Below are 21,488 nucleotides of genomic sequence, written 5' to 3' on the forward strand. Positions count from 1 at the left end.
GTTTTGAAATTGTGTAAGAGATTTATTTTTGAAAACTTAAAGAACTTAATCACAAAACTGATTAGCCTGGTATCTGTATTCCAAGTAGATCTTCTGAAATCTTTTTGAGTTCTTATATAATTATTGGGCTTTCATACTTTCTACCTCACTTAAAGCTAATTTTGGCAATTAGTGTTATTACAAAAATCACTTTCATCTAGACTTCTAAATTTATTGGGATAGAATTATGCATAGTTCTCTTAGTTTTTGAATTTCTTCCATTGAAAGTGCTCTTAATTTTAGAGAATATATACTACTGAATACACGAAATAAATCTCATTATTCATTACTCTTATAACTGGCTTTTTTTTTTTAAAGTACAAAAGTAGGGCCTCCCTGGTGGTGCAGGGGTTAAAGTCAGAGCTATCGAGGTATTCCCAGCCACTGCAGCATGAGTTCCATCCCCAGCTGGCCAGGGAGCAACCCATATGGCACAGCAGAACTCTCATGTCTCCCCTGCTGCTCCCCTCAGCAGTGTATTTCAGTACATCTGCCTGTTCTGCTCCCACTCTCTCTGGTGACTCTTCTCACCCCCCACACACCTCTGGCTTATACCCCATTTCTTATATGCATAAATAAATAAATGTTTTTAAAAATAAAGTACAAAAGTAAATGTTTGTATTACACAATTTGAAAATTGCCAAGACAGTAAATATTAAAATTCTCATCACAAGGAGAAAGTTTTGTTACTATGTATGGTGATGGTGACCATTTCACAATGTTTACAAATATTGAATATTTGTACATCTGAAACTAATATAACATTATGTATCAGTGTACCTCAACTTAAAAAACATGTAAGTCATTATGTTGTACAGCTTAAACATATAGCACTGTATGTCAATTATATCAGTAAAACTGAGGGGGGGAATATAAGTAATGTAATTGATACGGAAGTGTATGTAATTACAAACTACATTCTGGAATCATGTGAAATAGAACTTATCTGAAATTTTTTATTTGCAGTGTGTAGAACATCAAGTACATTTGTATCTAATGGTGTATATTTTAAGTGCCCAAACTGTTGATGAATTAATTTCAATCAGTTATATAGGAGGAAAGAGTTATCGTTTGATGTTTTCTACAGAAGATATTACAAAAGTCATAGTAATATAAGGAGGCAAATAAAGAGTGGGTCAACCAAAATTATAAGAAAAAAGTGTTACAGGGATATTTCTGGTACTTAAGAAAAATATTTTTCTGAAATCAGTAATATTTGTGGTATTATTTGTGGTTGGCTTCTCAAAATTTTATTTATATATTTATTTGTTTGTTTATTTAGATTTATTTATACAAGCACTGGTTTCATTCAGAAGCGTGGGAGGGCGAGAGAACTCACCAGCGCTAGAGCTGGGAGCAGAACAGGCAGACTGATGAAGTACATTGCTGAGGGGAGCAGTGGGCACGGCAGGAGAGGTCTGGGCACCATGTGGGACCCTCACCGGCGGCCTGGGATCAAACCGGCGCTGCAGAGGCTGCGGACAGCTTCACAGCCCAGTGCTCAACCACTGCACCACTGGGGAGGCTCAGACAATGTTTATATTTCTAATTTTGTCTTTGTTCATGATCCAAAAATGGAAAAATACTAAAAATCTGGCAAGTTGTCTCTGCCACCATCATGTTTTCATAGAATTACAGCCATTATCTTTAGACAGTTTTGCTTCTGATATCCTCTAGATCACAAACTTGTTTGATGTATCTTCTGTTGATACAATATTACACATAAAAGGAAATTTCTTCTTTGACTCATCACTACGAATTTGGACATACAGATTTTTTAATCTTGTATAAGATATTCTCCCCCATTATCTGGACCTTCATTGTATCTCATCTAACTACTACCCCCAGCTCTGAACCAAACTAGACCTTTGAATCACAGAAGACGCCATGGCACCCATATTTCTTTTCTTTTCTTTTTTTTTTTTTTTTTTTTTTCTTTTTTTTCTTTTTACAAGTACTGGGTAAGATCAGAAGTGCGGGAGGGTGAGAGAATTCACCAGAGCCAGAGTGGGGAGCAGAACAGGCAGACTGACGAAATACACTGCTTAGGGGAGCAGCAGGCAGCAGGAGAGGTCTGCGTGCCATGTGGGACCCTTACCCGGTGGCCGGGGATCGAACCGGCACTGCAGAGGCTGCGGGCAGCTTCGCAACCCAGCGCTCAGCCGCTGCACCACCAGGGAGGCCCACCCATATTTCTTTTACTGCTGTATTCATGCTCTTTGAAACCCAGCCCAAAACCGTTTCATCCCTGCTGTTTGCTTCCAGTAAGGAATTTCTGTTTATATCTAATCACATACTGTCTTTTACCAAATACTTTTTTATGTTACTTTTTTCTACTCCAGAGCACCTGGCATAGTGCTTTGCAAGGCAATGCTCTGTAAATGCTTACTAATTTAAATATTTAGAAATTTTTCTAATTTTTCTTACTTTTGGAAGCCTACCCTATGTTTTGATACATTGCCTGAACCTGATTTTTTAAATTTATTAAAAAAAACTTTCTCCTATTCCCCGTCTGCCTCCCTCTCCCAACCCCTCCACTCTGCCCTGTTATTCCCTGTGGTAACCATTATCTTCTCTTTACTGAATTCAAGTTTTATTCTTTCTATTGTTTATGTATAATTATTTTTTGGTATTTATATTCTGCAGTGAGTGAAACCATCTGATATCTTGCACTTTTTGACTATTTCATCTTCATAGCTGTGTAATATTCCACTGAGTCTCTGCTGCACATTTTCTTTATCCATTCATCTGTTGAAGGGCACTTGGGTTGGTTCCATAACTTGGCAATTGTGAACAGTGCTGTTATGCTCATGGATGTAAATAAATCTTTTTTTTTAAAGATTTATTTATTTATTCATACAAGAGCTGGGGTACAGGTCAGAGATGTGGGGGGTGAAAGGATTCACCAGAGACAGAGTGGGGAACCGAACAGGCAGATTGACCAAAGTACATGGCTGAGGGGAGCAGCGGGTAAGTCAGAAGAGGTCTGCTGCCTCATGTGGGTTGCTCCCTGGCTGGCTGGGAATCGAACTCGTGCTGCAGTGGCTTGGATAGCTTCATAGGTTGCGTCTTAACCCTTGCGCCACCAGGGAGGCCCATAAATAAATCTTTTGGTATTAATGTTCTCATGTTATTTGGATAGATATCTGATAAAAGTATTGCTAGGTCATATGAAATTTTCATTTTTATTGTCTTGCAAAATCTCCATTCCATTTTCTATAAGGGCTGTACCAGCTTGCAATCCCACCAACAGTGGATGAGAATTTTTTTTAACCACATCCTTGCCAATCTTTATTAATTTAATTATTTTTTAATGGGCCATTCTTACAGGGGTAAATGATATCTCAATGTGGTTTTAATTTTCATTTCTCTTACAATAAGTGATGTTGAACATCTTTTCCTATGTCTGTAGGCCATCTGAATGTCTTCTTTAGAGAAGTGTCTGTTGAAGCCCTTTTGCCATTTTTTCATTGGGTCATTTGTTGTTGGATTGTATACATCTTATCAGATGTATGGTTCCAAATATTTTTTTCCATTCTGTAGGTTACCTTTTTGTTTTTGTGAGGTATAAAAAGCTTTTAAGTTTGATATAATCCCACTTGTTTATTTTTGCTTTTGTTCCCTTTGCTGCTGGGGTTGTATTCCCAAATACATCTTTGTGATAGATTACCTGTAATGTGTTCCCTGTATTTTCTTCAAGTACTTTGTGATTACGGTTCTTTATGTCCAGATCTTGAATCCATTTTGAATTAATTATTGTGTATGCAGTTAAAATTGGGATTTGCTTCATTTTTTTACATGTGGTTATCCATGTTTCCTAGCACCATTTATTGAAAATGTTACCTTTTCTCCACTGTATGGCTGTAACTCCCTTGTTAAAGATTGATTGTCTATGTTAATAGGTTTTTATCTCTGGGCTTTCCGTTCTGTTCTTTTGATATGAGTTTCTGTTTTTCTTTCAGTACCATACTGTTTTGATTACTATTGCTGGGTAATATTGTTTGAAGTCAGGAATGCTTCTATTTTTCTTCTTTGCTCTCAAGATTGTTAAACTATGTTGGGGCCTTTTATGGTTCCATAAAAATTTCATAATTGTTTACATGAACTTGATTTTGACTAGCTACTCAATATTTATTTTTTTCTGTGCTATACAGTAACCCCAGCATGAAGCAACTTAAAAAGGCTGTTTCCCTACCATTTTTGAAACTTGGTTTCCTTATGGTGACAATTCATCTCTATTAACAGAGCTTTTAGATAATAGGGTGTCTTTTTGGTTTTTGTTGTTGTTTTTAACTGTACATATAGCCACCTCTGTATTGTAAAATAAGTTTTTGCTCATAAGTATTGTATCCTTTGAATTTCACCTTTCAAGATACCCTCTTGTGAAACAGAAGACTGCCATACTTTAAAATCTGAAAGTTTAGTTAGTTTCCCATAAAGATTTCCTTGGGCACCCTTGAGATTATACAGCTATTGATATTCAGAATGGTTTTGAAGCAACATTGTCACTACTTCCCTTTTTGCAAATGCAGTTTTTTAAAATGTTCTTATTAAATTAGAAACCATACTCTGCTGTGAAAGTAAAAGGTCACAGTGAACAATCACACATTACATAGCTTTAGCCCTTTGTAGTTGTCATACTGTTTTTATTTGTGTAGCTATAGATAGTGGGTAATGCTGTGCTGATTTTAAACTAAATCTAAGCTTTATTATGACAGAAGTGTCTAGCCAAAAAAAAAAAAATCATATTATAATAGGGGACTCCATTTGGGTGTGTTCAGAGTAGTCATTTTAACCTTCCATGAATATATTTTAAGTGTTTATGAACTTATCTCTGAAAGTTCAGAACCTCCATTGCCAAAAAATTACTACATATAACTTTGTATTTTGTATCCATGTGCTCTGTTACTTCATAAACCGTTTCACATTTTGATCTGTTAAAAAGGGTGATTCTTTAGATTCAATAAAAACAGTAGGATGCCACCTTGGTAAGGAAGTTTTAAAATTCAAAAATATTACTATAAGCACTTCTTTGGTAATTCAAATTGTGACACTTTAAGCTATTATTTGTGAAAGGAAGCCCTATTATGGTAGTAAGACCTGTCAGTGTACATGCCTCAAAAACAAGAAGATTGGAGTCAGGTACCTTCCATTCATTGTCACTGAACATATTGCTACCTATAGGAAAGACTCTGCATAGAGGCAGGGAAGAACAGTATCTGTATTCAAAATTCTTTTTTTAAGAATTTAGGGGCCTACATAGATATTTTTTACCATTTTCTCTGAAATCTCTTACGAAGAAAATAAAAGATTTGTCCTTTTCTAAGGAACGCACTGCAACCTTTCAGTTGCTGATACAGGTCAAGATTTATGAGCATGCTATGCTCTTGGTAGCTGCATTATGTCAAAATAATAAAAGTTCCTCTCAAATGCTGAATGGTTTCTCTAATAATGTTGTTATTGTGTTGATAGAAAAATGCAAATATAGAAATCTTAGTTGGGTGTTAGTTAAGAATATAAGTAGTCAGGACTGAAACCTAAATTTGAGCATTATCAGCTTCCAGTTTCTATATTAAATATGCTTTTTCACAGAGAGTAACAACAATATCTAAAAACAGAACTAACTTCACTCGCCAGGTGATATTTTGCCCTCTCATTTTTTTAATGTTCTAGTCTCGATCCCCAAGATGGTGGTGTCTCAGACCTTCACTGGTAGTGATATTGATGTCAGTATATCAATATATGGGAAGCTCTGTTTTGGTCATAAGCAGTCTGGGTAAGAAATTGTGTCTGAAAAACTGAAACTAAACAAATTTAACTGCTCAGAATCCTTCAGAGTAAAAAAACCTATTTTTTACTCTTCCTTTATGAGTATCAGAAATAGAATGTGCTGGCTTGAAATTGTGACTGTAGGTTTATTCCACTATCCTTTGTCTTTACCTTATTATCAATATTTTGGTTAGAATAGGCGAACCTTTTACTGTTATTAATACCAAGGCATTGACTGGTCTTTGTAAGTCTGCAAGAGTAAGACATATGAGTAAAAAAATGGAAATTAACTTTTACGTTCACTAGTTTCTTCTGTGCCAGCGGTTCTCTCAAGATGTAGTCCAGGCATGTATAGAAGTTCTTAAGGCTGACTCAGGGTTTTAGCTTTTCCAACTATATAACTATTTGAGGGTAGTTTTTCTTCATATGCATCATAAAACCAACACATGGCAATATATTGAATGCAGATTGCAGATATGAAAATCCAGGTGTCTTTAAACCACACAGCTTTTTATTTGTTTTTTACATCAAAAAGACCAGAAACAGTTATTTCTTGATTTCCATTGTCAGTAAGCATAATTAGAAAATAAAAAAATTTTAAAACTTTTCATTAAGTATTTTTATGTTGACATCTAATTTTGTGATGTTTTAATTGAAGATGGTTTAGTTTTAATTTCAGAAAAGATAAATATTAATAGATATAACCCACATAAACAAAAGCTCTTTAGTGTTCTTAATGGTTTAAGTGAAAAAAATTCCTAAGATCTAAATGTTAGAGAACTGCTTTTCTAGACTTAAGTATAATTATGAAAGTCAACTGTTTTTATTAATACTGTCATTTTCCTTCTGAATAACTGCGTATGTCCAGTTTGCTTTTTACCTGGATTACTTCCATTCATGTGGTAGATTACCAAGATGAATAAGACTTTGCCCCTGCCCTTGAGACTCATTCTGTTGAAGCCATTGCTAGGTCAGAAGAGACCATTTCTTCCAAAACACTTACCCCGGCCCCAGCAGGTTTGTCTACTCTCCTGTAAAAAGTCAGTGCTGGGCAAATGAAAGCATTCTTGATTTTATTTTGCTTGTAGTGTTCCCTGGGAGAGGTGGTGTGGGAGAATTTAAAAATTTTTTTTCCATTGAGCAAATAAGCTATTAAGTACATTTGCAGACTACTATTTGCAGAGCTGCCAGGCACTGTCATTATTTAGGGGTGTGGGAGTGGATTGGTAATGAAATTTGTGTAGTCATATACCAGTAGCAACTTATAAACCACTTCGAAAATACCCTTCTCATGAATTCCTAATTTAGGTCTAAATGGTATGAGAGATCATGCAATGAGTTTGGATTACAACTTCTACCTGAAAGATTAACACAGATTCTGTAACAAGAGTTTGTAAATGGTTTAATTTGGAAGTTTCATTTGGAAAAATGGAAGGGCTATTATCTGTACTGAAGATTTTCTGTAATCCTAGATTCCCACACATTATATCTTTATGTGTCCTTGTTTTTAATCAATGGTGCTTTTCAAACTCAATTATGTAGACAGATTAGGTATGTCCTTTCTGATTAAAACAACTTGTGAATCACAGGTTTAGGGTGAGGTTGGAGGAACAGGGTTTCCCTTTCTGAAGAGATTACATATTCTTGTACATTCTGATTATTCCTGATATTTATTACTATTTTAAGTGTCCCTGTATATGTTGAAGGCTCTTAAAGAAGAAATATCACTGAAGAAATACAGATTCTTTGAATGCTTTTAAAAGATAGTTTTACATTCTTAATATGACCATGTCAGGGGAAAATAGTTTATTTCACTCTTTCCATTGTGTAAATTCATGTTTTTAGAAGCTTTATCAAAAAACTCAATAAAATATTAAGTCTTCCAGAGGAGGGGGAGGAGGGGAATTGCAACTCTTGAATCTCTTGTCCAAAATCACCATTCCACCAGTGAGCCTGGAAAAGTAAGATGCTGTAACGGTAAATAATGTAGAGATTATGATAGAGTACAATTGACAAGCTGGTTAAAAAAAGGATGATACATTTCTAATTAGCCCACAGTGCCTTTAGTTGGAAATTAATTAGATACTGTTATGTAAATGTCATGTTAATTAAGCAAGAATATTGAAGTGTTATAAATCTGCAAAAGGAATGGCTACTTTTGTGTATTAATAATTTGCAGTTACCATGAAAGAGCCCGCAGCAGAATATTTGCTTGATTATTGAGCTTTGGGCAATTTTTAGCTGACTAACTCCTTGACAGTCCATTTTCCCTAATTGATGTGTTTTTAGCACATGGTGTAACTGCAGCCAATGAAGAATAGTAGAACCAGGTGCCAAAAATAACAGTCATCACAGGTGTTTTAACAGAATCTTTCTGTGTAGACTATTGATCTAGATTTTCAAGGTTAAGGAGAAATACTTTATTTTTAATTTTTATTTTATTTTTTTGAGTTCCAATGACAGTTGCAAGCTTAAATGCTGCTGTTCTCCAAGCCTGTGTCTCTACTTTTCCTTGAGTTACTGTCTTAAATCAGTCTATGCAATTGACTAGTGGGTATTCAGGGTTGGTTGGTTGATTGGTTGGTTTTTGACACATTCAGTAACTATACCAGAAATTGAAAAGAAAATTTCTAGTTCAACTTGAAACGTGAGTGTTGATAGCTGATGGGATACCTATATTTAGTCCTTCTGGTCCTGCAGGTTTCATTGAACTTAGCATGGAGATTTTACTGCTGTCTTTAACCTTATAGGGCTGAAATTCAGTACCCTATTGCTGCAAATGCTATAAAGATTTCTAATTGTTGGGACAGCTGAAGAATTTCATTTTCTGGTCTCATGTCGAATTCCAAGTATGATCCATAGTGCTACATTATGTATGATACCTTTAACACAAGAAAAGAAACATCCCTAGAAGAGAGAGAATGTTTAGATTTCTGGTCACAAACAACAGGTTACTACAGACATTACATACTTGCAAATTCCAGACCCTAAATTGTTGAATTTGTTATTTTCAGAGAAGAAGTCCTCTGAGTGTTATATCAAATGTAAAATAATAGTCTGTATTAAATATCTATGGTTAATGAAGAAACTTAAAAATTTAAATGTTTACTTTAGCAAAGGAAAAAAGCAAAAAGCACTCAAGATGATTAAAAGTTTAGGTTGGTTAATCTTAATATCATTTGGTTCAGGATTCCAAAGTCTGTCATATTAAGCAAGGATCTTTAACTGCTGAATTTCTTTTAATATTTAAAAACCCAAAACTTACTATTCCAAACTCAGTTGCCAGTAATATAGGCTATAGTATAATGGTATGAATTGTTCTATACTTAGAAATACATTTATTTTCCCATTGTTGATCTCATGATGTGATCGCTCTCGGGCGTGTTCTCTCTCTCTCTCTCTCTCTCTCTCTCTCTCTCTCTCTCTCTCTCTCTCTCTCTCTCTCTCCTGCCACACACATTCACCTACAGAATCTAATAATGAAGAGACTCCCTCACCTTTTAGCTCTGTCCAAACGTCTGCTTGGAGCAAGACACACCAAAACTGGGAACAGATTTTACAGTGATTTATGGGATCATATGCCAGCCCCTTTCTCAGGCATCAGAAAGCAACGGTAGGAAAAACCAGCTCCATTCCAGATGGAACAAATTGATCCTTATCACCAACTCTCAAAATTATTTTGTTTGTTACAGCCACATGGGACTCATGTTATATTTTTATGGTTTTGAACAAAAAGCTAAAGAGGTACTCCTGAATGGCACTTTTATTTCCTGCATTGATTTTAAACAATTGATGTGGAATTAATTGTGTAAGGGTAGCTACTATAAACTCCTGTGGCTACTTCCATTTATTTGAGAGTATAGAAATTTTGTATGACAGTACAATTAGTGTAGAATATATATGCAGTACTCATATATGTCTGTTTTGGATTTTAAAGTGTTTCATAGGTTATAGTCTGCCAAACCAAACCTAATTCCAAGCTCTCTGTTTATAATATTTCTCCAATTATCAAAACTGGGGTATATTATCACTACCCGTTACTCTTTCTGTCAATTTGTTTTGGTTCAACTACAGTTCTATTTGTACTTTACTGTAATGTAGTGAATACATTGGATTGGGTTGTTAGTTTAACAAGCTCTCTGGAGAACACTTTTATGATGATGCATGTTGAGATATGCTAGGTAGTCTTAAACTTATTTGGGTATTTGCCAAAACCTACAGAAATTCATTTACTAGGAATTTTTAAAAGGATAAACTCTTGACCTACAGATGAAGAAAAGGTTGCATTTGTAAACATGGGAGTGTTAATTCATGAGTCTAGTCAGATTTCTTTAGAGGATTTGATTGATTTCTCTCTTCTAATTTTACTGGGTGAATTATTTTATGTTCTTTTTAAAAAGTGTTGTGGTAGTTAAGCTGTTATTGACTTTTTTGCTGTGTTCTGCTCATGATGTTGTGGGAACTCAGGGATCTTGGCCAGATATTGAGAGTTAAAATGTTATCAGGAATAGGAAGTAACTGGGCTGTTAATGTTTACATTGTGCTCAGCTAAATTTCAAATGTATATGTACCTCTTTCTATGCCTGCCCCATCTATTACACCAAAATTTACAGAATCAGCATCTGGGACTCTGTTTTTTAAAGGCTCCCTTAAACTTTTTAGATTTTGGAAATGTTACAATATTTTTTATCTGTTGGTTCTTAGACAGACAGACAGACAGACAGACAGACACACACACACACACACACACACACAAATAAATCCTCGAATATATATTTAAGATTTGTGCACTTTTAAGTTGTATTTTAAATGTTTTGGAAAAAAGTACATCACTCCTGATTAAATCAGGCAGTTTGTGATGGTCCCTTAATTAGACCACTACTAAGTACGCTGTCCACATAGTTGTGACCCAAGAGTAGATGATGAAGTGGTTCTTGACCTTTGGGAGAATAAAATCTATGGAAGAAAAATGATACATAATATAAAGCTTTATAGTTAATGAAGGCTTTTTGTCCAGATGATTTCATCATCACTGTGGCTTACGGGCAACTTTTGTTAAAGAAAATGAGACTTAGTTATCCAGGATTACTCAGCCAGGAAAGAATAGTTGCAGGACTTAAACTGAGTTTTTCCTGAAAGCCTGTATTTTCCTAAAATTAAGAATGATCCTATTAACAATAATAACAGCAAAAAATCCTTACATGGAAGCAAAAACTACAGTGTTTTATGGAATTACAGAAGCCAGAAGGTTCTTGAGGATTTGAGGTATGGATAAGGTTTTCCTGTGGCTCTGTCCACGTTGTCTTTTTCATGTCACAGTGGCCCATTTGTACTCTTGGATTTTGGTATGATAACCTTTCTCTGGGGACTGTGACATTTCTAGGAAATTTTTTCAGTTGAGTTGTCTTACTCTTTATGTCTGACTTTCTAAACTTTCAGTTTATTCTCGCCTCATTTTCAAATTCCTTAATACATTTTCCAAGAGATACTGGCCAGTTATGCTCTTTATTGCTGTCATGTATTATTATTTGTATCTATGTATGCAAATTTTGTCTAACAAGAGTATAAGTTCCTTGACCATAAAACTAACCCCTGGTGGCACGTAGTAGGTATTTTTAAGTGATCTTCAGCATTAATAATGCACTAACTTATTTCCCTTCCATGTCTTCTTTTTTTTTTTTAAAGATTTATTTATTTTTATACAAGAACTGGGGTACAGGCCAGATGCGCAGGAGGGTGAGAGGATTCACCAGAGACAGAGCGGGGAACAGAACAGGCAGACTGACAAAATACACTGCTGAGGGGAGCAGCGGGCGCGACAGGAGAGGTCTGCCACACCATGTTGGACCATAGCTGGCCGACCAGGATCCAACCCACACTGCAGAGGCTGCGTACAGCTTCACATTGTGGCGCTCAACTGCCTGCGCCACCAAGGAGGCCCTTCCATGTCTTCTTAAACCCAGAAAAATTTGCTACCATTGTGGCTTTGGTATAGGAGAGAGTGGACTATGAAATCCTTAGGTGGGATCTCCAAGTCCAGACCCTGAACCCATGGCTCTGGATGACATAAATTCTAGGAACAGGTCTTGGAGCTCTTTCATCTTTCCTTCCTTTTCTATGAATAACTTTAATGATGTGAAGTTTTGTCGTAGATGACACACATCTATGCCAAGTAACCATGTTTCCTACTTGCTCGTCAGAATATGTGTGGAACCTTTTCAGAATATGTGTGTATCATCTGCCTGTGTGTTCTATTCCTTTAAGATCACCTCTGCTACTGCCAGGGCCTTTTGAGAATCACTGATCTTCATGTTTGTGAAGTAACTTCCTATTTCAGAAGTTAGGGCATGGTCAATAGAAAGTTTTGAGGGTATATATATCAATATCAGCTTAAGAATTTGTTGATGGTCCTGGTTCTGCAGAATGAAATTACTGCTTTTCAAGCTTTCACCCACTGACTGACTTTATCTCATCCATACTCTTGAATTATGCTTATGCATCAGATCTCTGGACTCACAAAGATTCCACGAAAGTCTTCTTTATATCATCTTCTTATAATTAGACTAAATATTTTTCCTTGGTCAGCAGTGCTCTCTCTATATTAAAATGATCTTTATTTCTTCTGACAAGCAGTTTGTTGTTCTTTAGGGAGTCCCCCTTTTTAAATAAAGCTAGCTTTGCAATAAATTCAAAGGTAGCTAACCACTAAGATCAACCTAAGAGGGAGTACTCCTGCTTATTGGTTTGTGGAAAATTCATCTCCCCAAACTTGTGGGGATTAAAATTCTGGTTAAAATTTTGTTCTTTTAACTCCTTAACATTATGTGAGACCCAGTTATTTTTTATGAAAAGCATATAGCAATGTAGAAAGAATATGGATCTATAGACTGAATTGCTGAACTGAAATTACGTCCTTAGAATTAGCTTACCATCACTACTACCATCTTTCCTACTGCCATTCCTTATGCATATTTTCAGGTTGATTTCCTCGTTAGGTTTCTCTTTACCCATAATAACAGCTATGGGCATGTAGAGGATATGTCCTGATTGATGTGCCTGCCTTTCTGTTTCTAGGTGGGCCATGCACAGATACAGCTCATGTCTCGTTAATCACACCAACCAAAAGATCCTGTGGTACAGGTACGTACATCATTCTTATCTGGATTCATTCTTATCTGAATTCTTCACAGAAATTAGCTACTGGTTCTGTCCTTGCTCAGGGTTTTCTCTAATTCCTTCCATCAATTGTGAATTGATGTATTGTGGCTTAGTGTTGTGAATGGAGTATGAACAGAGGTCAAATTGGTGTACTTGAAGGTCAAATTGACTGAGTCTAATGCTGGCACTTACAACCAAGAGGGTGGACATCAAGTTTTACCTACCTTCTAATCTCTGAAGAATATTAAAATATGAAACATATAGAAGAGGCATGTCTTTGCAGGTCTTTCTAGCTTGTGGTTAATTGATCTAAGTCTTGGTCATATTTGAAAAATGATTATTATTAAACAATGGAGGCCAGAAGGTGAAAGGAGTTGTAGCACAGGCAGTGTTTTAACTTCACTGTTACAGAATTCTAATACTTTCAGAAAACTTTCTTTCATCCATCTTAAAAATCATTCTTTTCAGATTCATGGAGTCCTATCAACATCTTTGTGCATTTGTGACATTTTTATTCACCATGAAGTTATGAATCTTACAGCTCTGTAAAGAGCAGTCATAATGCCCATTGCTTCCTTAGCCTATAGCTTAATTTATTTTAGACAATATTTGCCTTTTCTAGTAATGCTCCCTACTATTTAAAATATCTTAAGGATTATATTTGGAAGAGTCAAAATAATTATATTATTGTTCTAAAGGGCACAGTCAAAGTATTTGTTCATAACTTAAAAACTCCTTTTTAACTCCCCAACAGAAATAGCTTGTGTTATTTCTTACACCAAAGGCTCATCCCCTTTAAATGCTCATAGTTTTTATGTTAAATCTCAAACAGGCATGTCCTTTCACAGTTTCAGAATGACATCTAGGCATTGATTTCTGAGAAACTTAATTTTACTCTTCTGTGCCTAATGACCAGTTTGGAGGCCAGATTGTGTTAGATAGCTATGGTATGCTCTCATCCCTTCTGTGCCCAGTACCCAAGCTCCCCTGGTAGTTCCTGATTGAGATAGAAAAGAACTATGCCCTGGAGTGAGGCATACTATCCTGATTAACCAGTGCACAGTCAGAGAGCCAGCTTCCTACCCACTCTAGCCAGAAGCTTGGAAACATTCAGAATATTGGTCTATTTCATGTATACATGGTACTGTAGTCTTTCTTTTTCCTTTTAGTCTTAACCTTTAGAGTAAGCTATATTGTTAGCTCTACCAACATGTTATGGTAGCCAGGAGTGAGCCTCAAGTATTGGGTCATCCTGAGAGATTAGGGAAAGAGACTAGTGTGCTCAGCTTAGACACTGAGGCTAGTTGGAACCCTTCTTGAATATTATGTCCCTAATGCCCTTCATCTTCTAGGCTGATATGTGTCCTCCAGTCTACTCACGTACTGTTGTGTGTATCTGAAAATACTAATAGAATTTACTGCATACTTACTACATTACCAGATACCATTCAATATGCTATATATATATATATATATATATATATATATATACTCACTTCATCTTTAGCACAATTCTGCAAGATAGTGGAAAACAACACAACTTTTAGCATCTGAAAGATCTGAGTTCAAATTCTGGCACTATTAACCTATGAGCGTTATTACCCCAGGAAATATACTTAACTTTCTGAGTGCCCATTCTTGTCATCTATATAAAAGAGAAAAATAACTATCTTGCACATTTTCTAATAATTATTTCTGCTCCTACCCAGATAATGATAAGGCTTATGATTGAATAAAATATGGAGAAAGAGAAACACAGATTTGGAAATGGGATGTATAGTGAAGTAATTTTTTAAATGTGAGTTCTAGAAGCAGATAAGGTTTCAGATTCTAGCCCAATCATTACAAAATGTGACTTGAAAGTAAACAATTTAACATCTCAAAATTTTTTCTCCAGCTGTAAATGGGATGATACTCTAGCTCATAGGGCTGATATAAGAAAAGAAGTAACATGGGTATCTCCCCTGCTGGCACAGGCAGTTGAGTGCAGCGCTGTGAAGCTGTCCGCAGTCTCTGCAGCGCGGGTTCGATCCTGGCTGGCTGGCAAGATACCCACATGGTGCAGCAGACCTCTCCTGTCTTGCCCACTGCTTCCCTCAGCAGTGTATTTTAGTCAGTTTGGGGTACATCTGGCCTGTACCCCAGTTTTTGTATGTATGAATAAATAAATCTTTAAAAAAATAAACTCAATTAAAAAAAAGAAAAGAAGTAACACACATAAGGCTCATATAATAGATCTTTAATAACGGCAGCTGCTATTATAATCTTATCGAAAACTATATACAGTGGCTACCCATTAGTTGTTGAGAACACATCAATAGGTGTTTTAGTTGTGAAGAAGAGTATCTTAGAAGAATCAAAATGCATTACCATACCTACTTTCATTGATTGATTTTCATGTTGATTGCCTTCTTCGTTGCATGTCAGTTTTTATAGTAAAAACAGGGTAATCTTGGGCCTCCCCCGTGGCGCAGTGGTTGAGCGCTGGGCTGCGAAGCTTCCTGCAGCCTCTGCAGCACCAGTTTGATCCCCGGCCGCCGGGTGAGGGTCTCACTCCTGCCGCCCACTGCTCCCCTCAGCAGTGTATTTCGTAAGTCTGCCTGCTCTGCTCTCCGTTCTGACTCTGGTGAAATCTCTCACCCTCCCGCGCTTCTGACTGTACCCAGTGCTTGTATAAAAATAAATAAATCTAAAAAAAAAAAAAAAAACAACAACAACAACAAAAAAAACCCAGGGTAATCTTTTTAGAACTTTATAAGTGACATGATAGACCAAGCATTGAGCTCTAAGTCACATTTCCAGACCTCCTTTTAAGTGAATATATACCTCTTAACTAGAAAAAGATTGAGGATTATGGCTTGGAATGAAATTAATGCAACGTACAGGAAATCTCCTAAAAAGCCTGAAGGATTGTTGAGATTTCTTAGCATGCACATTAGGGGCCATCAACTTGAGCCTGTTGCGCTCCTTTTCAAGAAGTCTGTGTGTACCCCTTCAGGCTTCCCAAGCTAACACTGTTTCCTCAGTCTTAAATAATGGCTCTGACTCCAGAGGACAGAGCTTCTTGATTTCGAGAGGTAAATTAAATGATTTGCTTTGAGAACCACAGGTTGGCTGTGTTTGTTTCCATCTTTCTCTCTGTCCTGAAGTCATCAGGTTGCCAATGATGGGGATTCTGAGCATTTTTCTTATGAATCATCTCCAGTTACTATTGTTAAATTGCTGGTGTGTGCTGGTATTCTTTATGTCTAGGTTCTTTAAAAGTAGGATTTGTGCCTCTATTACATGCTCTGTAGTGTTTTAATCACCAGGGCCACAGTAACCATAGCTCTCCCAGAGCACAGGACCTCAGGTATAGATAGTAAGTAAATATTGACTTACAGTGGTATCATTTCTTAGGAGCTATAGAGCGAGACCCTATTAGAGCTTACTCCAACCCCTTCTAGCCAGTCTAGTCATACATGTATGGGTCTGAAGCAGGCTTCACCATAATAATGATGTATGTTTAAAAAAAAAAAAGATACTTAGGCTAGAATAAAGTGGTTCTTTATCTTAGCAGCCTCTGAAGGAAAGGTACACAATGTACAGTTTGTGGGGTATGGGGAGAAAATAGTAAAAGATCTTTATCACAGACTTTCAAAATTAAATTTTTGTAGATTCATTTGATTAGACAGATAAGTAGTGATGTAGATATATTCATTTTAAAACCAACAAATATTTACATATTAAAAGTATGTGTACAAATTATTTTAGATAGGAGTGTGCACTCAGAAAAGATTAGTGACCTCAGTAAACAGGTAATTTTCTTTTTAGTGCTTTGAAAATTAGATACTTGGATTAGCATTAGACCCGTTGTTGTGTGTGTTTTTTTTTTTTTTTAAATAAGACCTGTCTAGGGCCTCCCCGGTGGCTCAGAGGTTGAGCGCTGGGTTGCGAAGCTGTCCGTCAGCCTCTGCAGCGCCGGTTCGATCCCCGGCCACTGGAGGAGGGTCCCACATGGCGCGCAGACCTCTCCTGCCACCCGCTGCTCCCCTCAGCAGTGTACTTCGGTCCTTCTGCCTGCTCTGCTTCCCGCTCTGGCTCTGGTGAATTCTCTCACCCTCCCGTGCTTCTGACTATACCCAGTGCTTGCATGAATGTATGTATAAATCAATCAATCAATCAATAAATAAATCTTTAAAAAAAAAAAAGACCTGTCTATAAGCCTAAGTGATTAATTAAATATCTGCTTATGTTTTTAGTGACTGTTAATCAGTGACAAGTAACATGTCTTGCCATTTAGAGAGGTGGGCTACATACAGTGTAGAGTGGTTGGTTGGCAACCATCAAAATCAGAGAGGGAACTCTTTAAGAAATTGCTTTGTGATAACTGTGAGTCTAAGATTAAGCAGCAGACTGTAAAAAGTAACAATGGCAAATGAAAGATGTTTGTATTTGTTAGGTAGGTGGGAAAAGGCTTTTCTTTAGATGCTGGCTTTTAACCATGCTGAGCTATTAACAGTTAGACCTAGTGTAACCGTTAGAGGGGGAAAAGGAGGAGGTACCGTGATCATTTTGGTATTTAAACAGAAAAATTAAATGAAGCCTTTGTTGAGCTCTGGGATGTCTATAATCAGCAGATTGAAAGTGCTGCCAGGTCCCAGTTGATTTGGGTTAGAATGTGAGAGCTAACGCATATCACACCTTCTGATTACTAGAAAGAGCTTACATTTTTCAAAGATCTCAGAATATTTTGTACATGTTCCCATACTAATTCTCACAGCATTCTTGCCAAAAATGAGTGCACCATGAAGAAAAGAGTTAACTTTCCTTGGCAACACCCACCAGAAGATTCCCTTTTGTCCTTCTTTTCTGTCAAGTTATACTTTAAGCCAAAATGTTACAATCTTAGCTATAGTCATCTCTTCTTATAAGGAAGGTATTTGGATATTTATCTACATTGAGGTCTTATTTTTGTGTTTAAAGTATTTTTTTAGGAATGGAGGAAAGTTTGTTGTCTCAGGATTTTTTTATTTAAAGACATGATATATAACCTTTTCTTATAAGACTTATTCGCAAAAGTTACATATAGCAAAAGAAGTTACTTTGTGTTTCAATTATTGGAGCTTGGTGTTGCTGAGCCTTAAAATTCAAGTTATGGTGGGGGGGATGGGAAAAAATTCAAGTTACGGTGACAGATAGAACCATGTTTTGTCTTAAATTTTCTTGGAGAAATAATCTCTCTTCAGCAGAATCCTTAAACAGTGACTACCCCCAGAAACCCTGCTTCTCTGGACCCTTGGTTGATTTTTTTCAAAGGATGGACTTTTTAGCATATGAAAAAAAGGGGAGTGGCTCCTTCGCTAGTTCATCCCTCTTATAGGCTTCATTTTATTTTTTCATTTTATGGTCCCTTTATTTCTGAAGTTAAAATAAGATATGTCATGGATAAGTGTGCAGAATTGACAGCGCTATCAACTCACTTTTGTTCTAATCTATATTGAATTTTACTGTTTTTCCAGCAAGTGTGTTGAGTAAATTATTTTCTTTTTTATAGACTTGTAAAATGATGATTTTAAAGTGCTGTGTATGTTAAAAATGTTGTCTTAATTAGTAAAATAACCATTTGTGGAGCCATAAGGAAGCTGCCATATTGACTGAGATGGATGCAGATAGGACTAGAAACTGTCCCATTAAACATCAAGTCAGATTTTTTGAGAAAGTATCATCTTTCCACTCATTATAGAAACATGTTAATTCAGTTTAACTGTATATTCCTTGCCTGCTTTTCCTTCCTTCCTCTCTTCTCTTCGCGCATGGTTATCCTTTTGGGTCACCTATTTCCCTCTTAGTGTGATGAGCTGTGACTTGAACTAGATAGCTGTGTATTGTTCATTGTTTCCTCTCCACCCCACCCCAGCCTCCAGCCTCTTCTTGATTCACCTCTCTCAGGCATCCTGTTTGTTGTATTATTGCCTGCTCTTACAAAAAAAGCAAAAAAAGAAAAACCCTTTCATCTGGGAGTTAAGAAAAAAATGATGTGCTGAACACTTTTCCATATTTGTGTTCAGAAACCAGTTAAAGGGAAATGTTTTATTGTAGTTATGTTACCAAGAGGTTTATATAACATCTTTTAAATTGATTAAGAAGCTAAAGGGCGGTAGTGTTTAATCAGAGGTGACCCTGTAAATTTTAGAAATATCTACAGTTGTGTTTTATCTCCTAGTAGAGTCAATATTCATGGAAGCAGTTCAACTAGCACATTTAATCCTAGAGCACTGAGTCAGTGAGTACAAACTGTAATGGTTAATATGACATGCTATAGGTAACTGTGGTAGGAAGCATTCTGGGACTTTAAAGAAAGGTGGCTTTGGGTGTAAGTTCAACTGTCTATCAGTTCTTTTTCACCCTTTGGCCCTTCAGGTACAGCTTTCCCCTCAGGTTTGCAGTATCAGCATTTGAAACAGAAAATTAGAAATTTGACCTACTTTTGTGTAATATGCAAGTTCCCATCAAAAGAATATTAGGGAAGATATAAACCTTTCATTTTTTTATTAGCATTTAATGTAACCACTGAAGAAAGATCAAAACAGTAAATCTGTCATGGTGGGGGAAAAGTATTTTAAAAATGTTTTAACTTGTGCGCTAATATACTTGGGTCCTGAAAGAGTTCATTTCATTCCTAGGGTGGGAGAAAATGAATATCAAATAGTGGGACGATTACAAAAATTTCTTTAAAAGGTGCCATCTTCCATTCCCTAACATAGGAAATTAAGGAGTTCTGATCACAGGTTATCATGGATAGTATGACATCGGGACTGTTTACTGATAGTGTATGGGTTTTGGCCTTTTCATGAAGGGAAATAATCTGCTGATGCCGCTTCTTATGTGTGTACTTTTTTCAATTAAAAACTTTAAACTGCCTATAAATTACTTGTTAGAGAACAGAATGAAGTAGCAACTCAGTATATAATTATATTTGATACTCAAAATGTAAGTTATAGCTGGTGAGGTTTTTTTTTTAAAGATTCTTAAAATTTTTTTATGCATACAAGAACTGGGGTACAGGCCAGAGTTGTGGGGGGTGAGAGGATTCACCAGAGACAGAGTGGGGAACAAAACAGGTGGATCTACTGAAATACACTGCTGAGGGGAGCAGTGGGCGAGACAGGAGAGGTCTGCTGCGCCATGTGGGTCACCTTCCTGGCTGGGGATCAAACTCGTGCTGCAGTGGCTGCGGGTAGCTTCACAGTCTGCGTCTTAATCCCTTGTGCCACCAGGATGGCCCCTAGCTGGTGAGTTGAAAAGCACTTCACAGGTGGTTTCAGGAAAGGTCGGGGTGAGCTTGCTGTTTTCACTTGTATCTCTAAAGGAGAGCTAGGTCCCCTTATCACCAATCACTGTGTCTCTGTTATAGCCAGCTGGTCATGTAGCATGTTACGTTTACTGTACTTCAACTAAGAGACTTCTTTGACAGGTATTGTTTGAGTTTTACTCATATGAATCAGTGGCTCCTCCTCTGAAAAAATGTTGATGTAAGTCAATATCAAGTCATGGTGCCAGTCTCGTTAAGAGGAATTTTTGCACTTGATGGATAAAAATGTACTCAAGGATAAAAAGAAAAAGAAAGTGTGATGAGGCTTGTTACTCTTTTGGATATATGTGTATGAGAAGCCTTGTCTTTGGTGTTCAGCTGCTTTTGTTTTTTTTTTTTTAATTTAAAGATTTATTTATTAATTTATTTATACAATCACTGGGTACAGTCAGAAGTGCGGGAGGGCGAGAAAATCCACTGGAGCCAGAGCGGGGAACAGAACAGGCAGACTTATGAAACACACTGCTGAGGGGAGCAGCGGGCGGCAGGAGAGGTCTGTTGCACCATGTGGGACCTTTGCCAGTGGCCGGGGGTCAAACCAGTGCTGCAGAGGCTGCGGGCCCTTGGCAGCCCAGCGCTCAACCGCTGCGCCACCAGGGGAGGCCCTGGTCCACATGCTTTGTGCAAATTCAGTTTTTTTGGATCCTTGAATATAGTTACAGCTTTTTTTTTTTTTTTTTTTTTTTGCCTTTATGGTCATTTATTTTATCATAGCTTGCACTCTTACTAAGGAGAAAAAGCCCTGAACTTCCATTAATTAGCTGTTCTATTGCTCCACTGGGGCAAAATGCCTGAGCCAACACTATTTAAAAAGGGTATCAAGGGAATTTAATACCTCTCTCATCCTTTGAAACTTTTGGATGGGGGAGGGGGAGCGATTTGATCTGGAGGATGCCATTCAGATGTTGCTCCATAGCATATGTGTGCCTGTTTGAGGGCAGCATGTTAGAAATGTAGCTTTTCCAAAGCGGTTTTACCAGAGGAGTGTGAGAGAACAGCCACAAAGCTGCATTATAAATCATCCGAGCCTCACAATGATACTGCCCATTAAGGAGGTTTTTTTTTTTTTTGTCCTACTCAGTTCCTGGCTGTACTAATAGAACAGCGTATCAAGCAAGGCTGTAAATAAAAGTTATTACCTAATAGGTGGGTGCCGAAGTGGAACGGA

At 36.9% G+C, this 21,488-nt stretch overlaps 1 protein-coding gene across 3 annotated transcripts in view; it reads left to right on the forward strand.

Annotated features, from left to right (window-relative positions):
• ZFAND3 (zinc finger AN1-type containing 3) overlaps positions 1 to 21,488 on the forward strand; it is a 307,728-nt gene that overhangs the window by 226,439 nt on the left and 59,801 nt on the right. For 2 of the 3 annotated variants that reach the window (XM_037518709.2, XM_054698759.1), the window contains exon 4: positions 12,883 to 12,948. The exons of the other annotated variant lie outside the window; for it this stretch is intronic. In XM_037518709.2, the coding sequence (XP_037374606.2) occupies positions 12,883 to 12,948 (66 nt within the window). The remainder of the gene's footprint in view (positions 1 to 12,882; positions 12,949 to 21,488) is intronic. 3 annotated transcript variants of the gene reach the window in all.

The sequence above is a fragment of the Talpa occidentalis genome, unplaced genomic scaffold (assembly GCF_014898055.3).
Source record: "Talpa occidentalis isolate TD23 unplaced genomic scaffold, MPIMG_talOcc4v2.1 talOcc4.2, whole genome shotgun sequence".
Lineage (NCBI taxonomy): Eukaryota > Metazoa > Chordata > Mammalia > Eulipotyphla > Talpidae > Talpa > Talpa occidentalis.